This window comes from Rhinolophus sinicus, linkage group LG01 (genome assembly GCF_036562045.2).
Source record: "Rhinolophus sinicus isolate RSC01 linkage group LG01, ASM3656204v1, whole genome shotgun sequence".
Classification (NCBI taxonomy): Eukaryota; Metazoa; Chordata; class Mammalia; order Chiroptera; family Rhinolophidae; genus Rhinolophus; species Rhinolophus sinicus.
Genome location: NC_133751.1, coordinates 72,834,063 through 72,859,930, shown reverse-complemented (window position 1 = coordinate 72,859,930; position 25,868 = coordinate 72,834,063). Strand labels below are relative to the sequence as shown.

Sequence of the window (25,868 nt, the reverse complement as noted above, 5' to 3'; positions counted from 1 at the left end):
TTGCCTTATGAAAATCTATCTGAACAAAATGTGTTCTCTCCGCTATACCTTATTGTCGGTCCTAATCGTGACTTTCAGTTGTGGTAGTACACGCTCCACTTCTAGACTCCATTCTGCAGCATCTGTTGTGGATTCTAAAATATCTTCTTGTTTGGCAGACTCGTTCATATCCTAAGAAAGGAAAGATATCACAAGATTGAGAGTTTATAAAAAGAAGTGGTAAAATTTTGAGGCTTTTTAGCAGCACTGCACAATTTACATCAAGCATGGCAGTGTTAAAATTATAGTGGCAAAAGAAATTCTTTTTTGTCCTCCTATCCATGTCAAACGAAAATAATGCACCAACCTGGTAGAATAGCAAAATAAGTATTTTTAAAAAGAAGCAAATATATGATTCAACTATTTTTACAAAGAACAAAGTTTTTGAGTTATCAGAGTGAGCTCATTGGGGGATACTATCAATGGACAAGCCATTTACGCATGTTAACTGGTAACAGTAGGAGAGACACACATGTTTGGTAAGAAAACACTGTCTTGGTTTGAATGTACTATACTGAAATACAAACCCAAAATCTGAAAGACAAAAACGGTAAGATCCCAGAAGCAAAGGGCTCATTATTTATAGATTTTGTATTCATAATTAAAGTGATATTTTAGTTAGGTAAAACTATAAGGTAGCTTAAAAATGTGATTTAATACAGCCCTACTTGAACTCAATAGTGTGGGGGCCACATTTCTGCATTTGCTTTCTGCTGTTCAGTAATAAAGTCAATTCATGCCTGTTTTGGAAACCTTTCTGTTTTCCCCCATTTTCTCAGCTTCTCACATTTCAGCATTAAGTATGTATGAATCTGAAAATGTAGAGAATGCACAAATTAATTATTTAAAGGTAAAGCCTAACACGTTAATTTTGATAGCAATTTTTCCTTTTAAGCTTCCTTGATAAATTACAAGAAAATGTAAGGAAAAATTTATTAATATGGAAAAAAAGAAACCTGAGAGACATAAACAGCCAAATACAATGTCTGAACCTTATATGGGCTCTAATTTGAACAATCTGTAAAAGGACATTTTTGAGACAACCAGGGAAATTTGAATGTGGAAGAGTATTAGACAACATTAAGGAATTATTAATATTATTAATTTTATAGGTATGATAATAGCATGGTGGTTATGTTTGAAAATAGGCCTTATAAATTAGAGATAAATTCTGAAATATTTACAGGTGAATTGACATGATGTCTAAAATTTACTTTAAAACTATGGGGCAAAGACAGGAGGGGTGTTCGGAAGAAACATGATTGACAAAATGTTAGCTGTTGAAACTGGGTAATGTTGCATAAGGGTTCATTATCATATTCTCTTCTTTTAAGTTTGAAATAGTCCATAATCATATTCCATGATATAGTCTTTTAAAAATAAAATACTATGTAAACAATCTCATGGTGAAATTACATTCTCAATGTGAATTTGTGTCACTAATAGACATTTCTTAAATGAAAGCTCATAGACAAGTCTTTCCAATTTTAGTCAACCACAAAGTACAAGAATAACCTTAAATTGGGATTTGTATTTTGGTTAGAGCCTGAGGTCTTTAGGGGCTTTGAACTTACTCCTCACTGAGTCTTTAGGGCATTACTAATGGAAGAAAGCACCTCTCTCCTGCCTCTTAGCTTGTATTAGCAAGTTCTGAACAGAGCCTTGTAAGGAGTATATATTACTGTTTGTTCAGAAATTCAGGGGGCTATATAGTTCTAACCACACAATTAGAGAATGGATAACTAAATATGCTTTTACATTTTATAATATGTGGTGTGAATTTATTTAATCACATTTTATTTAAACCGGCAGTATTTTTTTTTAAAGCATTACTTTAAGAAAACTAAAATGTAGAAACTCTAAGTGAAAAGTGTTCCAGATTATATTTTAAACATTACAGCTCTCATTTAAATGTAGAAACACTGTATTATTTTGAGTATTTAACAGAATGCTATGTGTGTCTATGTAAACTGAATCCAGGGTAGCATAAGGGCAGCATAGCTGGCGAGAGGTTGCAGAATCCACGAAATAGACCTGTGTGACGTTGTATCAGAATGTATGTGACAGCAGGAGAAGAGATACTGGGCCTCGCAGTTGAAACCTAAAGCCATGAGGAAAATTCATGTTATATAACTCCACATTGGCACCCGTAAAATGCATACACTTGGAGGAGCGAGGTAACTGCAACTCGTTGGCACATTCCAATATCTGTGCAGCTCTAGGAGGCTCAACTCTGACTGACTCATTTTCCAAACCAAACAGGGCAGACTTGTGGGGATGCGGGTAGAGTGAGAGGATGTATACACCACCAGTTTTATGTGAGCCCTGACATTTGGGGTATATGTGAAGTATATACACAGGCTTGCTCCTGCCAGGGCTATGGGCCCCCATATCCCGACCCCGCAGAGCCAGACTAGCCAAAGGGGCACATCCTTTAAGCAGCAGTTTTGCATGATTTTTAATAGAACGTAGATATTCTGCTCACTGATTTAAAAATAAGTTTGATTTACGGGACCACTGCTTGGATGAACTGAAGGTGGATGCTACTGATGAAATCTCTGAGCCAATGCTCCTGACCCCATGCCCTCATTCCCACCCCTCCTTTTTCCATTCCTTACAGGAAGGTGGAGTCCAGGATCACCAAACTAGGCCAGAGAGGGTACCCATCAACATTCCCACTTTTTTTTCAGGACTGAACATAGAATTGTTCAAGTTGTGCATAACATACTCAAAAATTTTACTCAAGGATGGGCACATTTTTCTAATTTTCACAAGGGAAATGGATTAGCAGTGGTCCTGTTTGAATCAGACTCAGAATCTAAGAGTAGGGTATCTGGAGATTAAATACTGCATTTCGATATCCCAATGCATCAGGTACTGTTTGTTTTGTATATGGAGTCCTTTAGAAAGTCGCATTTACCCTTCTTAGCTTATTACTAAATGTAGCTGCTCAAAAGTTTTCACTCACTTCTAGGCCATAGTTAATATATGAGGGGAAATGGTCCTGTCATTAAATGAAGAAAGGGCAAAAAGAGGACATTAGGCTTGGTAGAGCAGCATTAACTTATTCAAACTATACAGCTTCTTTCTACTTCCATGTTTGCACATCTATTTCATAACCTCGTTCCTCACTCTAAATTTCCTAATGCCTAATATGTGGATACATTAACTGAGCAAGCCCTATACAGGAAGTATAAATCATTTAAAAATTCCATACCATGTCTTGGTTATAATACTTTGAGAAAACCTTTCCTTTCCAATTGTTTCTCCATTTAACAAATGGTATTTTATGTGGCTCAATGAGTGTAAGAGAAATACATTGCTGTTTCCATTTAATCAAAATTTTATAACATCATGACAAAGTCCCTATCTGAAACATTAACTAAGATAAAGCAGAGCTCTTGGGAAATTGTGTTTTCCAGTTAATGCTGCTGAAGAAACAATTAACTCAATAAGACACAGGCTATCCAGAAGTCTCATTTATAATTAATTAATTTACCAATAAGCCATTTGTTAAGTTCCCATAACATGCAAGGTAAGAATCCTGGCACTGTGCTCAGTGTGGAAAGATAAAAGGATTTAATCCACAACTGCTAAGAGTTTACAGCCTATTAGGAAGGGTCTGAGGCTAGTCAATGGGGTAATATTTGGATCAGTCCTAAGAAAAAGAAACTAATGATAACTGACCCTAAGACTGCCCAAGGAAGGGTGGAAGATAACAGTCTGAACTATCCCATAACAGCCTTGGGTTCAAATAGTGGGGTATACCACCAAAGTCAATTCAAGTATCAAACAGGCAGTATTAATATTTCCCAGGTAGTATTAACGAAATACTATGTTCTACATACGGGGGTGCCAAAAAAATGTATACACATGATCATCTTTTGTTATCGGCATATATTGAGTATTACAATTTCAATCAAGTTTTTAACCTTTCTTAAAATATGTATACCTTTTTTGGCACCCTCTATATATGCATATATACATGTGACATACATATACGTATGTGTGTATGTATGTAGACATGCAGACACACATGTACATATATATATATATGTGTGTGTGTTTCCAAAACTAATTATGGATACCCTACAATACTGCCCTTGATCACTGATTGAGAAACACCTTGTGTAGTAAACATATTAATATATGGCTGCATGAGCAGACCCAAGAGTGAAGCTCAAGGCTCAGGCATCCGTGAGAAGACATTTCCTTGGGAATGAAGACTACAAGTTGGAATATACAGAGAGACCACAAGTTCCGATGGGAATCTGGCCAGGAGAATCTAGATCACAAGAGTCTGGGCAGAAACTGGATTCACAGACTTCCAGGTGAAAACGGGAGATGAAGGGAAGGCCGAAAGGATCCCAGCATTGAACTAGCAATGAAGCAAGAGCAAGTGGAGGTGCTTGACTCTTCAATTACCAAGCCCAAATCCCTGTCTCTCAGGAGGATGCGGCACCACTGTCAGGCTGGAGACTGGTAAAGGGTGACATTTACCGAGGGTAACATAATCTTTTCTTGATGTCGCTTATTGTACTATTCTTTATAATGATGCTCCCAGGGCTGAAAAATCTGGATATGACTGATCCACACTAAATGACCCCAGATAGCTATAATTTTTTGTTTTTTTCATTCCTGTGTCTGTTTTTAAAGTGTTCCTGCAGCTTCTCTTGTTACCCAGATACTAAGGATCACCCTTGGATGTCTCCGATTGCCTATAGCATCTCTCCCTCCTCTTAAACTGCTGTGAGTTTAAAAACCTAATATCCAAGCTGGTCACCGCAATAAACTTTAATAATAATAATAATAATAATAATAACCTCTAATATACAAGCTTGTTAGAATTTAGGTAAATACAGGGGGGGAAGTGAGAGCTCAGGAGACGGGGGGGTGGTGAGTTTGGGACTCTTCACAGAAATTTTTTTAAATGGAAGCAGTTATACTTATTTTGGTTGCTCAGAGGCCTGTATTGCATTATTCCTCATTTGATGCTTTGTTCAAGATAGGATAGGTGGCCAAGAAGCTAAGTATCAAATATATATATATATGGTATTACCATGAATTAAGCAGGGTTTCTCCTAAGAGTATCTAGTGTCGCTCTTTCTTTATCATATATCAATAAAAGAAAAACTAGATAGAGGGATACATAACAAGTTATTTCAATCAAGAAGTATTCCCTCAAAACCCAATGACTTTAACAAATCACATTTTAAGGTGGAGAATGAAATTCTTTTATGTCTCTACAAGTCAATTCTTCTTCATGATTAAAGCAGCATAAATCATGAGTTTGATTTACTGTTATCTTTCCAAATTAGGTTTTACATGATTTAACATTATTACCATGAAGAAAAATGTTTAATAACATACGAAAAGTATTTCACATTTGTTCTGAAATTAAATCCTGGCTATAATGTATTGAAAGAAATAGACTGATGGTAGCTTCTGTCTTTAAATATATGAAGTTCATAAAGTTATTTTTTTAAGTTTAATTTTAAGATTAACAAAATAAATTTTATCCTGACTCAAAATGTGAACTAAGATTTGAGTAAACTATGCTCCCACAAATCAAAAAAGTGAAAAGAAAGCTCTCCAAATTCACACAAATGAATTTAATTTTCTAATAAGAAATCCGAAATTATTTTTCAATGAGAATTCAACTTCCAATATTATTCCTGTTTATCATATCAAATACCTACCTTTGCTACTACATTAGCTACTTGAATATACACTAAGTGCTAAGGTAAAATCATCTCTGATTTTTCACTTTTCTCAAAATAAAACCAAAAGTACTCCAAGAAGTATGTATGGAGAAACTACTATAGACATTATCTTAGTGTCATAGATTATGCAAAACTAAGTTCAATTCTTTATGGCTTGAATTTCTATAAGATTTCTTTTACCTGAGCTGACAACTTCATGGATATACCAGAGCCCAAATACATTTGAAGAGCTCAATTCATATACCTACTGAGAGGGACATGAAAATCCAACTAATTGTCAAGATTAAATATGTAATCCCAAGAGTCTAGGAAAAGAGAACTAAGTTGTCTTGAGAATCACCACAGTATAGTGTAAATATAAAGAGGATGGGTCTGAAATCCCATCTCTGCTCAATTCTACCACCATCACTTACTAGGTGTTGGTCAATGTTACTTAACCTCTCTAAATCTCAGGGTTCCTATCTGCAAAATGGGGATAATAATAGTACCTTCCTCTTTGGAAGGGTTGCTGTGAGGATTAAATTAGATGATGTATTTAAAAGGCCTGTGCAGTTCCTGGTACATAGTAAGCCCCCAATACACTACAGCAGTTATTCTTACCATTATGTGCCCAGCATGGTACTAGATGCTTTTACATACGGGTTAGATGCCCAAAAACAACACCATAAATCAAGGGAGTCTTATTCCCATTTTTGCAAATGAGTAAAGTAAGGTACAGAACAGTTAGGTAATTTTCCCAATGTCGCCTCATTAATAAGTGGCAGGGCCCCAGGCAATGTCATTCTACAGCACAAACTCTGAAACTCCTCACTATATGTCTATCAATCCTTTATCATAAAGGTTACAACTATATTCCCCCAGTTTATCACTTGTCTTTTAACTTTATGGTGTTCCCTACCCAACCCTCCATATATAAGGTTTTAATTTTTATGTATTCAGACTTATGAATATTTTTCTTTTATGGTTTTTAGTTTTCTTGGCATGCTTTATCGTGCCTATTTCAACCCATACGCATAACACTTCGCACTCATGTTTTTGTTTCTTGTGCCTCATCATTTTTTAAATTTGTTGATCCATGTGGGGTTTATTTGGGTATACGGTATGAGGGAGGAGTACATCTTTTTTTTCTCCAAATGAATAGCCTGTTATCCCATCACCATTTAAGTGAATAATTCAATTTTCCCTACTGATATGCATTGCTTCATATACTGATACCACTATATATATTTGGATTCTTTTATGAACTCTGCACTTCATTAACCTATTTCTGCGCATAATTTTTTTTTCAGAATTACAAAAAATTACACAAATAGCACAAAAAATTCCCATATATCCTTCATCCACACTCACTAAATGTTAGCATGTTGCATAACGTCAGAGCAATTATGCGTAAAGGGATATAATGTTTATATCTGGATGCTGCGATTTGGAGAAAATTTCACATTTTTCTTTGGACTTTTCTGTGCTTTCATTTCAAAAAGGAACATATTTTACTTTGAAAAAGAATAAAGTATTTTCATTAAAAGCAGGTAAAATTATAAATTTGATTAACTTCCAAAAACTATTGAGTACAGGTGGTAAATGCTTTAGGTATTTGAATGAGAGAGAACATGTTTTAATGGTGATGTGAGGCTTAAAATTAACCTTACAAAGATGTATGGAATGTAAATAGGCAGAAAAGAGACAAGCCACATGTTACAGTCAAGAAAGCATCATAAGCCAAAATATTGAAATAGGAATAAACATGGCTTGTGAAGATCACAAGAAGAGAGACGAGGGGTTTAGAAAGGTGAATGTTGGAGAACAGCAAAAAGAGTTGAATACATTGTGACAGGCATAGAGGCTAGGCTGTCCTCTAAGCCAGAGGGGAGGCAAAGAAGAATCACAAGCAAAGTACAATGACTTTATTTATCCAACAGATCTTTATTTAATGCCTACTCTATGTCAGGTTTGCTCTATTCCAGGGACAGAGTAAAATAGTAGAAATCCTCATAAAACATTCTAGCTATGTTTTATGAAGATTTGTAGGTCATAGGATTAAATGACACTGGGGTGATTAAGGAAGATGTCACTTAGGAAGTGGTAGTTGAGCTGAACCTTGAGCATTTAGAATCAGGCAGAGAGATGATGTGAAGGCATTTCAGATAAGAGACAAAGGAGAAGAGGAAGGATGGGATGGGATGGGATGGGACGGGACGGGACAGGACGGGACGGGACGGGACCGGTCGGGATGGGAGCAGACATGCTTGCGAGCTTGTGAGGTGTTTGGAAACCTTTGAGAGGATCCGTTTACCTGGAATAAATTTATTCCAGGGGAAGAAAATAAGGCTATGTGGACAGTGTCAAATTGCTAAGGGTCTTGAAAGCCAGGCCCAAAATTTGTTTTATAATCTCTATAAATGACCCTGTAGGCACTGAAAAGCCATCAAAAGTTACTGAAGTCAAAATGACCTGATACATTTCATGTTTGGTAAGACAGAGGAGTATGGTGAAAACTATTTTGGAAAGGGGTGGGGGTGGAATTAAAGGATAAGGACCAAAGACGATTCAGAACATCACTATTACATAATCCAGACACATAAAAAGGACCTGATTTTGAGACAGATGAAGGGATGGATATGAGAGATATTTCAAAGGCAGCATCCACAGGTCTTGGGACTAACTAGGTGTCCTGGATGACAAGGAACCATTAGTCAGATATGCAAAGCACTAACACTGCTACAGCTAGAGCTGGGTGGTGATGGGGGTAGGTGGGTTTAAAAATCTTTAAACAGGTTTATAGAGGACTGAAAAAAAGTACACATTCTGGGTATCCGTCTAATATGCTGAATTACATAACAAATATCTGCTATTAGTGTTGATTTAGGAAATATAACCTATCCATTTATAAAATGACATCTCTCAAATGATTGCTGGAAAATACCGTTATCTTACTTTTCCTTAAATTCGCCTTAGTCACTTCTGTAGGGGAGACCTTATGTGACAACAGATTTAGTCTAGTGTGCCTTCAATAACAAATCATGTGACAGATTATAAGAATAAAACCATGGTATCCCCAGGGCTTCCTAATTTCAAAATGGAAGCTTCTTGATAACTTATATCCCATGTAATAAGCTTCTTACTCAAAAATACTCATGGCAATATAGAAACTGATTGTATTGTGCTATTGAAGCTTTTTCTAGTCTCCCACTGCACATAATATTGGTAACTAATCCCTACCTCTAGGAAAAGTGAAACATTCTACAAAATAAGAATTATGCATCAAGTTTATGCATCAAGTGCATAATCTATACCAGCACCACACTGGGTGCTGTCCACAATTTAGGTTATGTTAATCTCAAAACAACCCTGGGCAGAATTATGTCCCTATTTTACAGATAAGAAAGCAGAGTCACAGAGAGGTTAATTCATTATGTTCACAGGGCTAGAGTTGCAGAGTTAGGATTTTATCTACAGCTGCTATTTCCTCCATGGCATCTGCCTTGAAGGTATGGACTCAGAATTGGAAGGGACCCTGAAAAGTCCTTGACCTACTTCTTGCTGGGCTTCCAATAAAACCAGGATGAAAAATAAGGATCTTTCCTATTTCAAGCGTAGATTCAAAAACGACATTAAAGATCAAGAAAAGCTCTTCTTTTATACCCAGGAAGAACTGCTGTTTGAGCCTCCTCCGAGCAGTGAGGAGTGCTTTTTTCTCTAACCTACATTTCCTATTCACCTCCAGATGTAAAACGGATGGGGTGGCGCAGGTTAGTTACTATAGAATGAAAAGCATTGACTCAGTCATATTGTGTTCCATCACATTTACACATGTGGCATTTTAATTGCGTCTCCTGTGAAATAACAGACTTCTCATTGTCACAACACAGATAGTAGGACTAACATTCAAATGTTTCAGGAAAGAAGAAAAAAACATTTTCCTCAAGCAGGCATCTAAACCACTGGTAACTTATGGGGCAAGTTATGTTGTAGTAGAACAGTATTTTTTCCCTATATTACTTAGATAGGACATTTTGTCGAGAAGTGTAAATTATATGCAAAAATGAAGAAAATTTAAAGAAGTTAAGATATTATCTGAAGTAGATCCATCTTATTTTCCTTTTTGATTACATGGTAGACTTGCCATGATGACACTTTAAAACTGAAATGACATTTTTATTCTAAGCCTACATTTTTACTTCCTTACAGTTTTTGCTTTTTAAGCTAAAAATTCTCTCCTTGGTACAATGAATTTTTGCTAAGTAATTAAAAACCAATTGTGTTTAAACCTTTTGAGATAGTTGGTTTTATGCTGTCTAACTCAGGAGTTGGTTTCTAAAACCTCAAATTTAGCATCTCAAGGAAGAATGGTATCTATGGCATGTTTAAAAAAAATGTTTTGAAATGAAGTGATGGGCATTTAAAAATAGAATTCAGAGAGCGCACAGCTTCCCTCCCATCTTTTTTTCAGTGGGGAGAATGACACATCTGCGTTATGCTTCCAGAACACTGTCACTGTGATTCTATTGAGCTGTAGAATGGAGGGGAGCTACAAAGACCACTCATAATTACAGTGTCGCTACCATGAACATACACGCAATGTTCAATGGACACAGTAACATTAGGAATAGAAATGACCAGAACACCTCCCTCACACCTTGCCACCAGAGCCTTCCTTCCCAGCTCCCACCCCTCACATCTCTGAATATTCTGCTGCACCCCTAACCATCACAGGCCCTGCCCAACTGTCAGAGCTTTAATATAGCACCAGTGATCGCTCTTAGGGAGGCTTTGGCTAAATTTCAGATTTCAAAAACATTTAGGAATCAGAGGGACAGAGAGAATGTAAAACTTCGTGGGACAGCCTTAAGGTCAAATATTCATCCATAATTTTTTTTTTCTTCCAAGAAAAGCTATATCAAAATTTGAATAACTAACCTGCAAATGAAACCTTGGAAGATGAAACAATCCCTCAATAATTGCAGGAGTTACCTTCTTGAAAAGTACACTTGGCAAAACCATAATTGGGGTAAGAGAAGTAGATGGGGAAATCACACAATAAGAATGGCTTTAAATATGTTTTTTAAACTTCAAAGTAAATAAATGTTTTGAAAACACCTGCTTCCAAAACAAACCAATCCCATCATTGTAAGCTTTTATCATCGGTAGGAGGAACCATTTTCTTAGAACACTGTTTTCAATGTTCATGAAACAATACTGCTGTGTCAGGATCCAATTAGGCAGACATTTCAAAGTTTAATCAAGGGCCACATAGTGTCTCTACAAATTTCTCAAATTAGTGGGGCTTCGAGTCTGTCATGGTAGTCAGGGAGATGGACCACCAGGTCACCTTCCAAGGATGTGCTGCTCAGCTATGGGAGTGTGGCCAGCAGAGAGCTTCCTGCTATTAGCTCCCTTAGGCGCTGCCTTACCTGCAGAGAGCCACATCACCTGGGGCTATGTCCTTCCCAGGGCAGCCTGCCTCCAGCAACTGAACCTATCAGGCAACAGTTGCTCCAGAGCCTTTCACCAGTTGGCCAAGGCTTTGTCAGTCCTGAATTGCAGCGAGATTTCACTCTTAGACCAGTGCCTTATTCCCACTTCCTTTCACAGTAAATATATTGCACTCCAAACTCTGTCAATGTCCACTTCCAGAGAACACAATCGCAACACATGTCTTTTTCATTACATTCTCTCTTGCTCCATTTACCACAAATCTCAGGAAAATGCTTGCATATACCCATTTTCTGGAATTATCGTGATACTTAAGGGCACATTTTTCAGGGTCTAGACTGAACTTTATTTCATGAAATAAAGGAACATAAGTAAATTCTTCCTGCGTTATCCTGCGTGGTACATAGAATAATTATTGTTGAGAAGTTCTATTCTCCTTAAAGAGTAAACTATACCTTGCCTATAAAATTAGAAATATAAAATAGCATTCATCCATGCACGTATTCATTCAATATTGAGCACTTTCTACCCATCAGGCACAGGTGAAAAAGCAGTGAAAAAACTCTCGAGGAGTTTGCATTTCAGTGGTTCAGACAGACAATAAACAAATCAGAAATTAATACAATGCCAGGGTCTGTGAAAAGAATAATGCAAGATGAGGGAACAGAGAATGATTGGAGAAGCATATATTGTTTCTAAACCACAGGTAGAAAGGGATTGTTGTAATCCATACATTGCTGGGCTGGCCTGGTCACATATACGTTTAGTAGATCGATTTCATATATAGTATACATCATTCTTGTTCTAGTGAAGAATTCATCACATTCATTCAACTTTACTCAAATGATATTTCTTCTGCATTGTGAGTACACCTGCTGCATGAAATATAAAATCTTAAATCTACGTTATTAACCTATATAGCAATTCTGTCTTGGGGAAAGAGCGCCTGAGCCATCATAAGCTATAGACAGATACAGCTGTCTCAGGCAGATGGCTTCATGGGCAACATACTCATGAAACAATACTGCCAGATTTTTTAAAATATGAAAGGGTTTTCTGCCTCATTAGTACTTCATGGCTGACCAACCACAAACACCTGGCATTCAGACTTCTTCCTCTTGTGAAAACGCAACCATTCATGGTCTTAACTCGAAAGGGTATATGTGATATAATTTTTATCCAAAGGATATAATACTTAGATGGTGTATAAAGGCACAGGCAGGGGGAAATCCCTTCCTTATGTAGCTTAACTGAAGTGGAAAATTGAAATCTGGACCAGTAGGGACAGAGTAATGGTAGAGGCAAATGAAATGACTTTGCTCCTTCCCAATACTCAAAGTACTTGGTCCAGAGGAATCCCAGGTAGCCTTTCCAGGTCTCTATTTATATCACCAATAGAAGAATGAATGACACAAATGACAGGCTCTTTCTGAGGAGAACTGCGTGTGCATCTCTGCTTTCGTTTCCCTCACACTTTAGAACTTCGTCGGCATCATCTTCAACACGGAAAGGACCACCAAGCACCAGGGGCCCCTGCTGAAGGCAGGGCTCAAACCACACCTACCCTGCTGAACTCCTGTTATGAGGCAAAGGGAAAAAACAATAGACCTGAGAGTCTGGAGAAACTGAATTCAAATTTAGCTGCTGTAATGTAGTAGCTTTTTAAAAGATTAACTGTCTCAAGGTTATAAATTTCAGTTTTTGAATCTGTAAACTGGATATAACAACACTTCACAAGGTCAGTAAAGGATGTGTTTTAAAGTACTCTGAAAACTATAAAGTGATCTGAGAATGTATTGTTACAACTGGAGTTTGTTGATTTTAAATGTTAACATATTATTCTGATATAATTTTGAATTGAGGAATAAAAAATGTATTCATTTATTGAAGAATTATTCAGTATTTTTTGTGTTACAACATAGAGAGTATAAAAAAATGAGTTATCCTTGTTATCAAATTTGAGAGAGGGAATGTGCAGGGAAGATGTGATTTTGCTTTTTGCCAACACTTATTGAGCACGTCCTGTGTGCCAGACATCGTCACACGTAGTAACTATTTTATTCTTTAAAAACCCTGTGAAAATGTAGTATTTTATGCTCATTTTACAGATGAGGAAGATAGGCACAAGAAGTTTGGAAATATGTCCAAGGTCAGACACCTAATAAGTCATAAAAGTATTAGAGTCAACTCCCACACTCAGGCAAGTTAGATACATTGCAGTGTTATATTACAACTCAAGTGGGGAAGGAAGCACACACATGTTATTAATAATAACAACTAATATTGAGTAACAATACTAAGGCATTAAATAATAAATGAAGAGGTCATCCTAGGGCGGGGTGGCCAAGGGACTCTTCATACGAACCCAAAAGTAGATCCAAACTTATTTGTAAAATTCAGACAGAAAAAAATTATATAAAGGAAAAATAAAAGTATTACATTCCATATGTACTTTTTTGAGCATGCAATAGGTATTACCTTATTGAAATATAACATACATATAGGAAAATATAAAAATTTCATATGTACTTTTGAAGTATCTCCTTCAGCGGGATCTCTTTTATAGACTAGATTTATTTTCTAATTAAAACAGAGCAAAAACTGACTAAAGCAATGTCTGATTACCTATCCATATATCAGTCTTAGTATAATTCATTTTATTTCAAAGAATTACCATTTAATTTAATTACCATTTAATTATCATTTCCCTATGATCAAGACCATTCAATATTGGCTCACTATAATGAAAAATAACTTGAAATCAAATGATATATATGCTTCCATAATAAAAAATGACATAAAGCAAATAAACTATTTTTAGTTTACATGAGAAGTACTGTATCGATTTTCCACGGTACAGATAGGAGGCTGCCCCACTTGCACCTCTGGATTTTTATGTTTGCTATCAAATTTTATATATAGGAAAACAATGTGGAGAGCTACTCTCAAATGACACACTAAACAATGGCCAACAATGGTTTCTACTTGTTTCAATTCCTAGCAGAACATGTATACTGATTGTTTGTTGGTCCTGCATATATACCATGCAACTTACCAAGCGATAGGTCTGGGCCTTCAAAACGTTGAGATCAATAAAGTTTTCTTCATTGTCTGTCTCTTCTTCCTTAGGAAAATAAAAGTTTTAAAAGTTAATAATTATAAAAAAGTTATAATTTAAAAAATATATTTCCAACTTTCATATATATATTAAGTTAGAAATAAAGACTATTTCAGGAAAGGGTGTTTAAAAGCTTACTAATGTATATAAAGTTATTAGCAGCTCATCTGTTTTTTTTGAGGGTTTGATGGTGCTATTTACAATGGGCCTTTTTTTATAGTCAGTGAAGAAAGAAAAAAAGCAGAAGGAAGGGCGCCACTGCTGTAGAACTAGGGATAAATAAATGCAAGAATAGAACAAGAAACAGTCCCAAGTAGCTTATCCGAAATAGACAGTGTGGTAAAAGTTAACGGAAATTTTGAGTAACGTGACTAAAATGGACAAAAATTAGAGTCTGACAGACATAGAATATTCTCACCTGCTCCAGGGATCAATCACATTAATGCATACTTTTGACATCTCATCTCTTATATGCTCAAGTTTAATAAGTTAATAAGTTAATAAGTTAAGTCACCAGTACTGCTTGGCTCATGGCCTCTTAATCTATTTGAAGATATTAAATATTAAATATATTTAAAGGTATGAAATATATATATTTAAGATCTTAACCTTGCAGATTAGATATTAACTATCTAAAAGGATATTTCAGGTAGATTCCAAGCTAGTCCCGATCACTGGGCCAGTTGGCATGGGGGGGTAGTGTCAGGAGTGACCCTTTGAGAAGGAATCCTTTCTCCAATACGCAGTAAATATGGAGTCTTAGCAGGTTACATAAGCATGTATATAAGACATTAGCTCCTCTTTCTCTTCAAATGTCCTTGTGGTGACAAGTGACATAGTGGGTGCCACAAATTTAACAAGAGTATTCCAAGCTTAATGATACGGTAATGAAGCCAATGAAGCTTGGTCCCCAAGCCTTGTAAAGAAGAAAATAAACAAGTGGGCGTTAATTGATGGACACTTCCACATGTAGAGTTGTACAAAAGCAGCAGTGGTAGATTTCCAAGATAATCGTTACCTTCAAGAATTTTAAAGTATGTAAGACACTGGTTCCCCAAAGGTGGTTCTGAGACTAGCAGCATCAGCAGCTCCTGGGGGCTTGTTAGAATGCAAATTCTAAGGCTCCATCCTAGATCTGCTCAGAGACTCTAAGTAAGACGTGAGAAGGATGCTAATCTATGGGGAACTGGAAAGACTGAAGTAAAATATAAAACAACATAAATGCAGACTCCATACACTCATGTGACGTTTACTTTGAGGGGGGCAGTGGGGCATAGAGGTGTAGACAAAACTGATCTATTTGCATCTTAAATCTTAAGCATATATGCAGAGCACACCTTTGAAAAGCAGCTAGTCTATTCTGTGTTTGCACTAATGATGGGCTACTTAACCATGAGAGTAAACGATTGAAATGCCGATGACTCAATGCCCATGGGAGAAGAGACAAGTTTCTAATGCTTTTACAATAACCTAATCAGTACTGTTTACATAGACAATCAATAAGTAGTTGTTGAATTGTACTGGACTGAACATTAATAGTTAAAAAGCTTTAATAGTAGGTACTAGGAAAAGGATTTAAGTTACTAAACAGTATTAAGACAGCATTCAAGGGCGGCCGGTTAGCTCAGTTGGTTAGAGTGCGATGCTGGTAACACGAGGTTTGCCGGCTCAATCCCTGCATGGGCCACTGTGAGCTGCACCCTCCACAACTAGACTGAAACAACTATCTGACTTGGAGTTGATGGATCCTGGAAAAACACACTTAAAATAAATAAAAGTTAAAAAAAAAAAAGACAGCATTCAAAAGAAATTTGAACATAAACAGACTAAGAAAAAAATTTTAAAATAAATTGAGGATTCTAATCTCAGGAATTTAGAAGGCACTCAACAATTTCCTATCATTTCTTTGCCTAATACGCATGCTCTTACTTCTCTTACTGCCAATTACTAAGGATACGATTATATACAGTAGGTGAGAATATTCTCCGTCCTGATCCATACTTGTTTTTTTTTTTTTTTTTAACAATTATCAATGTGTCCTATAGTGATCTGGTCAGTCTAAAACTGAAGTTTTCTAGTTTCTAGATGATTATTACAGAACTTCACTCTGTCAGAAATGATCTTTACTATCCTTGAGCCACCTCACAAACTCTGGCAACAAAATGAAATAATATCTCACCATCCGAAGGCATTGTAGCACTGATCCTATTCTCCTTAGCCAGAGGAATGGGAGAGGTAAGAAGGGGCCCCTTAGAATATGATGGCAGTAAGGAAGAAGCAACCCTTTGGTCTTATAACAGCAGAATGTCTTTACCTCACAGTTGCGGAGAAATGTGCAATGAGACTGCTTTCTAGTTTGTTTCTCTAATTTACACACCTAATAATGCTGCTTTGAATTTTAAAGGGTTCTCAGAAAAAAAAATTAGCTATAATTTTTAAAAGTTACACAGCAATGTGTTGACAGATGATTCTGTGGTCAAGTATTTAATGAACACCTATTATGCACCAGGCAATGCACACATGACAAACTGGAGATACAAAAAAAGGCCCAAATCGGTTCTGCCCTTATTGAGTTATCTTTCTGACTAGTAGGTTTTCATGCTTTTTTTTTCCTGAACTGGCAATTTTGAGTTATGTGTCGTTAAAGATAAATGTCGATGCTGTAGGATCAGGTACCTGTCAATACACTAATAACTAATAAATAATTATTAAGAAGACAAGATGAGAAATATACCTGAGTGAAATAAATAAACAATTGGGAATATGTGAGGTCTTCAAATTCTCTGGGTCTAAATGGAAAGATCTATTACACAAAGAATAAAGTCTAAATTCCTAAAAATGCCCCAAATGATATGGACCTGGTCTATCTTCCCAGTCCATCTTAAGCCACCCTCCACCTTACTCAGGAAATCTGGCCACAAAGGTTTTCTCTCGTTCCTTGATATGCTAAGCTCCCTCCTGCCTCAGAGCTTTGTACATGCTGTACCATCAGGGTCTTGCCCAGTGCATGCTACAGATGCTCAACAAATACATGTAGAATGAATGAATGGATTTTTACCTTAACTTTTAAAATGTATCATGTTAACAAAGATAGATTTTAAATTGATTAGTTTTATAATCTTTTTTCCTTCTATAAACATAATTTTGTATAAATGTCATATTTTTTACATATATGGTTTACAACATTTATATTGCTGATAAAATATATTAGTTTGAAAATATAAAGAAGCATAGAAAATAAAATAATAATTCACAATCCTTCTACCTATACGTAACTAATATTAACATATTGATTTTTTTTGCATATTTTACGTGGTTGAGTTTATGCATATAGTATGTTATCATCCCCATGTCACTAACATTTCTTTGAGAACAATTTTTTCAATGAACCAGTCTCTATTTATTAGAAAAATGTATATTCAGCCCGTGCCACTGCTATACAGTGAAGAAGTACTTCATTTCACATGACTGCAAAACCCAGTAATTTGACTATGTTTATATGTAACTAGTGGTACATATTCTTCAGTGGGATGGGGGGAAAAGGGTAGAGTTTTCAAAATTTATTTTTAATTATAGTTGACATACAATACTATATTAGTTTCAGGTGTATAGCATAGTGATTCTACATTTATATACCTTATGAAGTAATCACCATAAGTCTAGTAACCATCTGTCACTGCACAGTAATTATATTATTGACTATATTCCCATGCTGTACATTATTACATCCTTGTGACTTGATAACTGGAAGTTTGTACTTCTTACAAACAATTCTTAAAAACAATTTTTAATGGATACATCATATTTTATTTGGATATAGTCTAAGTTCTTTAATGTTCATTTCTAGCATTCGCTATAAAACAATGCAGTGATTAATATTTTTGTACCATACAGTAGCTTAATATATTAAGCTGAAATATAGAATATAATTATTATATATTAACTTTAGAAAATCACCTGGAAAATTTAATGGTTTATGAGAATAAAATACACTATAGTTTTTTTCCCTGCCATTTTGATTTCAGATACCTATACTTCCTAAAACACTAGGGTTCATCCATCTCTGGTTCTGAGAAACAGACCTTTGTTTCTACCATTTTACTAGTCTAATCTTTTGTAGAGACTCGATCACTCAGCTTCACACTGTAGATAGGACATTTATTATAGAATGGGGAAAAGTCCAGATGCTGCCAACCAATTTAAATAATGTTGGTATTTACAAGTATTTTTTAAAGTTCCAACATTTTAAATTTTAAAGTTCTAAAATTAGTACTCATCCTAATTTTAGAAGCATAATGAATGGAGTTCCTGAGAAATGGTGTTCTTATGAAGCAGAACGTATTAATCCTAAATTCTATTGTTCTGTTCTAAATTCTTTATTATGTATGGCCTATTTAAGATCATGAATGGTTGTTAATAAAATGCTGACTCATATAACTAGTGGTCTACTATTCCCTGTCTACAGTTTCAGAACCTCTGCTAAAATTCAGACCTCAATCATTAGAGAACATAAGCATTAACTTAACTAAAGGTCTAAACAACTGAACTTGGTACTCTATTTAAAAGCTTTTCTTCTCTGAAAGAAATTAAATAAAGTATACTCCAAAAAATGGAAGATTGGGGGAATTAAGGGAAGGAAAAGGAATCCAAAGGTGAAAATGAGCAATACGTTCTGTAACACTCATACCACAAATTCTTCATCCACTTTATTTAACGTTAATTCTGCATCATCTTCTGGAACAGTTTCCTCTTCTAATTCTTCTACTGGGTATGTCGGTCTAAAATAATAAAGTTTAATATGAGATGCAAGTTAAAAACAAAACAAAACATTTCAGTAGGACAAAAAGGCATAATGTGATATTAGGGATCTCCTCTACAACAGAGCTTGTCCTTTTTCACCCCTCTTCCATAATCACTGTTAAATGTATTTTTCCTCAAATGTTCTATATAAAGAAGCAAAAACATTTACCTCCAAATTTAAAGAATAAATTTACACAAATGGGATATACCATTATCCAATATACTTTCTTCACTTACTAATATATCACATTTAAACCCCGATACATCTTTCTCTCTTTGTTTATCAATGCATGTATTCCATTTAATGGCAGTACCATAATATTAAGTTAACTAACAACCTCTGGCTGAACACTGAGGATCTTTCTAGTTTTGTTAATTAGACAATATTGCAAAGATCATCACTGTACATTTATTATGTGTATATCATTAGAATAAATTTGTACAAGTAGAATGGCTGAGCCAACAACATTGTATATTTTACTATTTTGCTAGATATTGACAAAACCAACTTCTAAAATGTTACCCTAATTTACACTCCCAACAGCAGTGACTACATTTACATATGTTCACCAATATGGTAAACAAACTTTAATCTTTGCCAATCATTTAAGTGAAAATATCTCATTCTTGTTTTAATTGCATTCTTTCACATGAGAATGGTTGAACACCTTTTCATGTTTTAATTGGCATTTGTGTTTCTTTTTCAGGGAAATACTTATCTATGCCTTTTGTACATTAAGAAAATTAATACATGGCCTAACCTGTGTTAAAAATATTTTTCTAGTTTATTACTTATAATCTTGATTATTCAGGATTGTTACAATTCTTGTTACATTAATTTGGCAACATTTTCTTGCATGGATCCTAGCTTTAACATAAACAAAACATCCCACACCTTTTGGTATTCTAGTATTCATATAGTTTCATTTTTCACATTTGCATCTTGGATCAATCTGAAATTTATTTTGATAGAGGTAATAAAATGAGCTCTAGCTTTATTTTTATTTCCAGTATTTCTTATTCAGTGGTCTTAACACTGAGTACTGAACAATAATTTCTCCATCAAGATTAATAACATGTATTTCCCATATTAAAAATACTCCAAAGTAGTTGGGTTTACATCTGGAAACTTACTTTAAAAATCCATATTTCAGACAGGTTAACAAAATATAAAAATCAACATTTAATATTAAGAAAGAAAACTACTGCGAATCAAATCAATCTTCTTAAAGAATAAATTTCCTACTTTTTAATTAATTAGAACTAGTATCACAAAAGCAATGTTCTTCTAGGAGTTGTTTTGGCATATTTAGATATATAAAATAGTCATCTATAAATATGTAACTTCTATGTAATTTACATATTACATAGCTGACATATTATTCTTTAATGTCTATTTTCAATGTTTTTCACCCTTTTTTCTTCCCCATGTATACACAGTCCTTATAAATTATCCAAATCACAATACATGGCAAAGAATAAGATACATCCAAAAACAAAGGAAGTACAAAATTAAATTGTGGTTGAGATACCAACAGCTTCTAGTGAATTTAAAATACATTGGGCAATAGATTTAAAATTTTTAAAAAATACTAAATGGAGCAGCACATCTCATAATTTTTCTTGGAATCTAATAAAGAAGCAATGTGGATCATGTAGTCATTCTTTATATTGCACTAAGTGGTAATGTTTGGGTTGAAGCATCGAAATTGTTATTTTTTAGTTCAAAAATAAACGAGTATCAGTAATTTCATAAGGTTCAACCAGATGATAACACAAGTAGGGTAAGTTTTTTAAAATACCTATTAATAGGGAATAGATTATTTACCTAAGAGAATGTAACTGGATACACATTAAACTATTAACAGGAAACAATATATACACCTTTCTACAGAAGTTACTCTAATCAAAATCACTGCCTACTTATGTTTTACCTGAATAATGCCTTTCCAAAATCTCTAAACTATCAATAATCCCAATCTTCAAAGGACTAAGTTTTACATCTTTTCTAATTATAATCTATATAGACAGTTTCTGAATATTTTATTTCCTTATCCATTTATTGAGCATCTATGATATACCAAGTGCTATGCTAACAGCCATACAGTACATATGAAGATTTCACAATTTCTCTCAAGAAAGCAAGACCTCTAAACAAATGACTTTAATACCATGGGATAAACAATAATAGAAATATAAACAAATCACTGTCAGGTCAGAGAAAGAAGCAATGACAATGTCTAAGAGAGTGTCAGTAGGCTTCTTTAGTATTTTTCTTGCCCAGTCACTTTAAGCTAAGGGAAAAATCCCATCTGAAGCACTATATTAATTTCCATTTTTCCCCTTAAATCTGCAACTATCAATTATCCATATGTATATAGCATATTTGTGTTTATAATATATGTGAAAAGACTTTAAAAAAATTTTCTAAATTTCCAGTATACAGTTACAGTTAAACCTTTAATAATTATGTATTTGAACTGGCAAGGGGCACAATGATATCAGAACTGGTTTTGAAGACACCAGATATTCCAATTTTATCTATAATGACTTTTCTGATCACCTGTGGCATTTTCAGTTTAGAATAGTCCAGAGGAAATACTTCATATCTGTTCAATTAAGTAGCTCTGAACCCTTAGTAGAAAAAGCCATGCACATAAAACTACTATTGCCACTTTGGGTAATTTTTACCTTTTCCAAGAGAAACCAATATATTTTAAGGCTTCTTCAGCTAAACAGTCAAGAACATAGCATACATGCTCTCCATAACCTGACTTTAATTTTGAAGGAGGAAAATCTGCAGTTCTCCCCTGAAATACAAAAGATATACAGGGTATTACTTGTTATTTATATTCCAAATGTCAAAATATTTTAAGTACTGCTGAATAAATTCATCAGTTCTCTATTTTTCAAATGATTTAACATAACTGCAATTTCATTGCTTCTTAAAAATTCATCTCTTCAGTCTTTTTTAATCCATTGATACATAAAAAAATAAAGGAAAAGGAAGCCATTTTATTGTCAAAAGTATCAAATTCAAAAGCAGTAATACCTCATGACAGCAAGACAAATCTCTTTTACATTACATTGATATCGTTAATGTAAAAACCAGTAAAACTACTAGCTTGGTAGCATATCATCAAACAACCATACGAAGGACAGAGTGAGTCGCTTGTCAAAAATTAATAACAGGTGTGCCCAAAATTCTTACTGCCTAGCCTCAGAAAAAGTTAGAAGTGAAAAGTACCCAGGAAAAGTCAGAAATGAAAAGTACAACTGATATTATGGTCTATTAAATCAAAGTTTTCTTTCAAAATACAGTGTTACATCTTCCTTTTTTAAAAATCATTTTTTAAAGAACTGATTATCCATAAATTTACCCTTGAGACAAATCAAGATTAAGAAAAATATTACTATTTTGGGCTATAAAGGGTGTACAGTGGACATTTTAAAAAGTGGCATTAATGTTATAATATCAACCATTCTGATGTTTTACCTAAAAAGAACTCCAGATATAATTTATATAGATAGATAGATATAGTTATTCACAGAGAATTTATCTAAAAGGCTAGCATTTAAGTTGTCGAACTAACAATATTAAAATTCATAACTTGAGAACATGCAGAAAATAAGAGCGTTGTTTACACTTACAAATGATCGAAGCTCAGATAATATATTAGATATTGTTGCATTAGGGTCATCATATTCCTGAGGCTGCTCAAAGGGGCGTCCTGCTTTGCTAATCAACCAAGCAGCAAGAGTGCAAAACATGTAGAACTGTTCACCAGGGTTGGTAGGCAGTGCAAAATAGTGTCTGTTTCAAAACAAGAGGGGAGGGTGGAAATATTGAGAAGTCTATAGTAATTAAAGAGGCTAAGTCCAAAATTGCCCCACTTTTTTTTCAAATGGCTTTAAAATCAAAAGACATTGGTAACTCATTCTTTGAAATTTCTAATAATCCACAGCACTCCCATTAACGTTTTTAATCAACAGGACTAGGACAATCACTACTGCCTAAAAAATATTAGATCAAAGACCTTACACCCCAAAAATGCAGGGCATGTTAAAAAACTGAGCATATAGAACCTTTGCCAAAATAATTTGTGTATCAGGAATAATATGAGAGTACTTCCTGAAAATGTAATTTGGAATCAAGAAAATCTTAGAGTTTAAAAAAAGACCTTAATGATTATTCATTATGCATTTCTACATTTTTTACATCTCTGGTATCTTTACTTACTGTTGTATCAGTTAACAGTTGTTCTCATCTTGGCTGCATATTTGAATCAACTGAGGAGCTCGTCAAACCACTGCAACTGGACCAAACAGTTCTTCCCTCATCAATTAAATCAGAACTTCTGAGAGTGAAGTCCCAGTACAGGTATGTTTTAAAAGCTTCCTAGATGGTTCCAAGGTGTAGCCAGGATTAAGAACCACTGAGTATCACATCCCCAGGCTAACAAACATTTGTTGACTGTTGTAAACTCCCTAGCCTACTAAAAATAGTGCTATGAGGATCAATATGATGTATACTTAAATATGCTAGGAATAAAATTTGCTAGCCACAGCATTCAATTCAGTTTGACTAAGGATCTTATTTTGCTTTTTACATGTAGCTATTATGTTCATAATTGTATTTATAGCTATTATAGGTATTTTCCATAAGAATCAGCAGTGAGCTCATGTTTCCCAATTTGTTTCCTGCAGGATCAATGTAAATGTCCTAGAAGATAACGGAAAGCTGGAAAGAAAAAAAGGCCATGAAGTCCTTACAGGTAGATTTACAACCCTATTGAAGCACCTGCTGGTAACAACTCATTTTTTTCTTATTGGCTGATAAATCCAAGATAGAGGAATGGATACTGACACATTCTGTAGACTTAGGAAAATGACTCTCAAACTTGAGCATGCATCAGAGTCACCTGGAAGACTTGTTAAAACAGATTTCTAAGCCCCACCGCTAGAATTCCCCATACAGTAGACCTGGGACAGGGCCTGTGAGCATTTCAAATAAGTTCCGAGGTGAAGCTCATGCTGCGGGCCTGATGACCACACTTTATGAACCATTAAACTAAGATACCTCCACACAAATTCATTATTCAAAGTACCCTGCTGACCTCCTGAGGAAATAGTACAGAGGTTATATCAATAGAAACTTAAGGCCATTTTCTTTTAGTTTGAAAAATATCTTTGGGAAAAATTCATTTTTATTAACATAGAAAATATTCCTTGTTTACATTATTCTGATCAGTTAATTTAAGTAATAACTCCCAAGCCTACAACTTCCATCTTGGATTAAGCTTACATATCTTATAATTAAAGTTACTGGAAGAGAGCAAGGAATGAGATCAAAACTGTCAAGAGAAATTATTTGAGCCTAGCTATAGCCATTCAGAGAAAGAAATAAAGATTCATAATCTAAAGTAATACACAAATCTAAGTACGTATTAATGTAAAGGAAAACTGTAAAACTTATTTACCTCTCTGTGCTAAGCTACATTGACTGGAAGAGAAAGTGCTAGCTGTCCATTATCCTCAGCAACTAATGGCCTGGGCTTCCGGATATGATGAACTTTTCCCCACCAGAAGGACAGAACTTTAGGCTCTATGAGAAAGAGACAGCTCCTACAGTTGTCATTTCATTTGTCTTTTCCACTTTTCCACTCCTTTAAACCATAGCAATTAGTCAACAAGTTTACTAACTGCATAAAAAGTGCTAAGCAAGGTCCTAGGTATCCATGGTTACCACCTGTAGGGACAGGTTCTTGCAAAGGAAAACAAAAACTAGAGAGAGATCTAAAATGATCATGGCATTTGTCTTTGGGGATGAGATTATGGGTGATTTTAGTATTTTTTCTACACATTTTCTTGTGTTTTTCTGAGTTCCCTGCAAGAGGTACTTTTATTACTTTTATACTCAGAAAAAACAGTTTGTGATTTGTGGAGGTGTGTGCTTTAAAGACTAGGCAAGCTGTCTTCCAGTCCTTTCTGTCGTTCCAAAACTTTCCTCTTTACTAAAATACCAAGTATAAACTCCGTGAGCTTCACGGCCCTCCGTCGCCAAGTTTGGATGAAGTGCCCTTTCCTGACTAGGCGGTGAAGACAAGTGCTGGCTAACCCGCGCCGGGCGTTCCCCAGGCCGGAGGAAGGCCCCTTCCCAGGGCCCAGCAGGCACCCATGCGCCGGGGACCAGGGCACCCACCTGGACGGGGGCTTCAGGTTGTTCTTCCGGAGGAGTTCCTCCTCATAGCGGAGCAGCTTCAGCTTCTCCACCAGGTCCTCCATCACCACGAACATGTGGTAGGCCGCGCCGGGCCCCCGCTCCACGACCACCTCCCCTGCCCCTTCGCCGCGGGCCCGGGACGCCCCATCTTCCAAACCCGACGGCGTGACCACTGCCGCAGCGGCCGCCATCGCAAAACAAACAGAAAGAGCCCAGCGTGGGCTCCGGCCCACGGATCTCAGCGGCCTGCGCAGTTGCAGCCAGGACCGCCGCGACCCGTTACCAGGCGACCGACAGGCAGACCGTCACCAGGGAAACTAGACTCCGCCTCCTTCCCTGAACTCTTCTAAATTCCCTCCAACCAAGGCTAGCTTTCTGGGCTACGTCATGTAGGGTCGCCCTTCCCCTGCCTCTTGGAAGGAAGTGGCGGGGAGGCAGCCCCGCCCTCGTGGGGGCGTGGCTTCCCAGCGCCCCGTCCGGCCACGCCTCCTACCGCTGCAGTTTAAAGGCGGAGGAGGGGTCGTGGATGTTT

The 25,868-nt window shown here is 35.7% G+C and overlaps 1 protein-coding gene across 1 annotated transcript in view; it reads right to left on the bottom strand.

The window, feature by feature from the left end:
* IFT57 (intraflagellar transport 57) overlaps positions 1-25,651 on the bottom strand; it is a 52,813-nt gene extending 27,162 nt beyond the window's left edge. Inside the window, exons 1-6 of the mRNA XM_019742955.2 lie at positions 25,316-25,651; positions 22,765-22,927; positions 21,805-21,923; positions 19,001-19,091; positions 14,251-14,319; positions 49-171 (exon numbers count right to left, since the gene is read on the bottom strand). Of these exons, the coding sequence (XP_019598514.1) occupies positions 49-171; positions 14,251-14,319; positions 19,001-19,091; positions 21,805-21,923; positions 22,765-22,927; positions 25,316-25,527 (777 nt within the window). The 5' untranslated portion in view covers positions 25,528-25,651. The remainder of the gene's footprint in view (positions 1-48; positions 172-14,250; positions 14,320-19,000; positions 19,092-21,804; positions 21,924-22,764; positions 22,928-25,315) is intronic.
* Between the last annotated feature and the right edge of the window lie 217 nt (positions 25,652-25,868).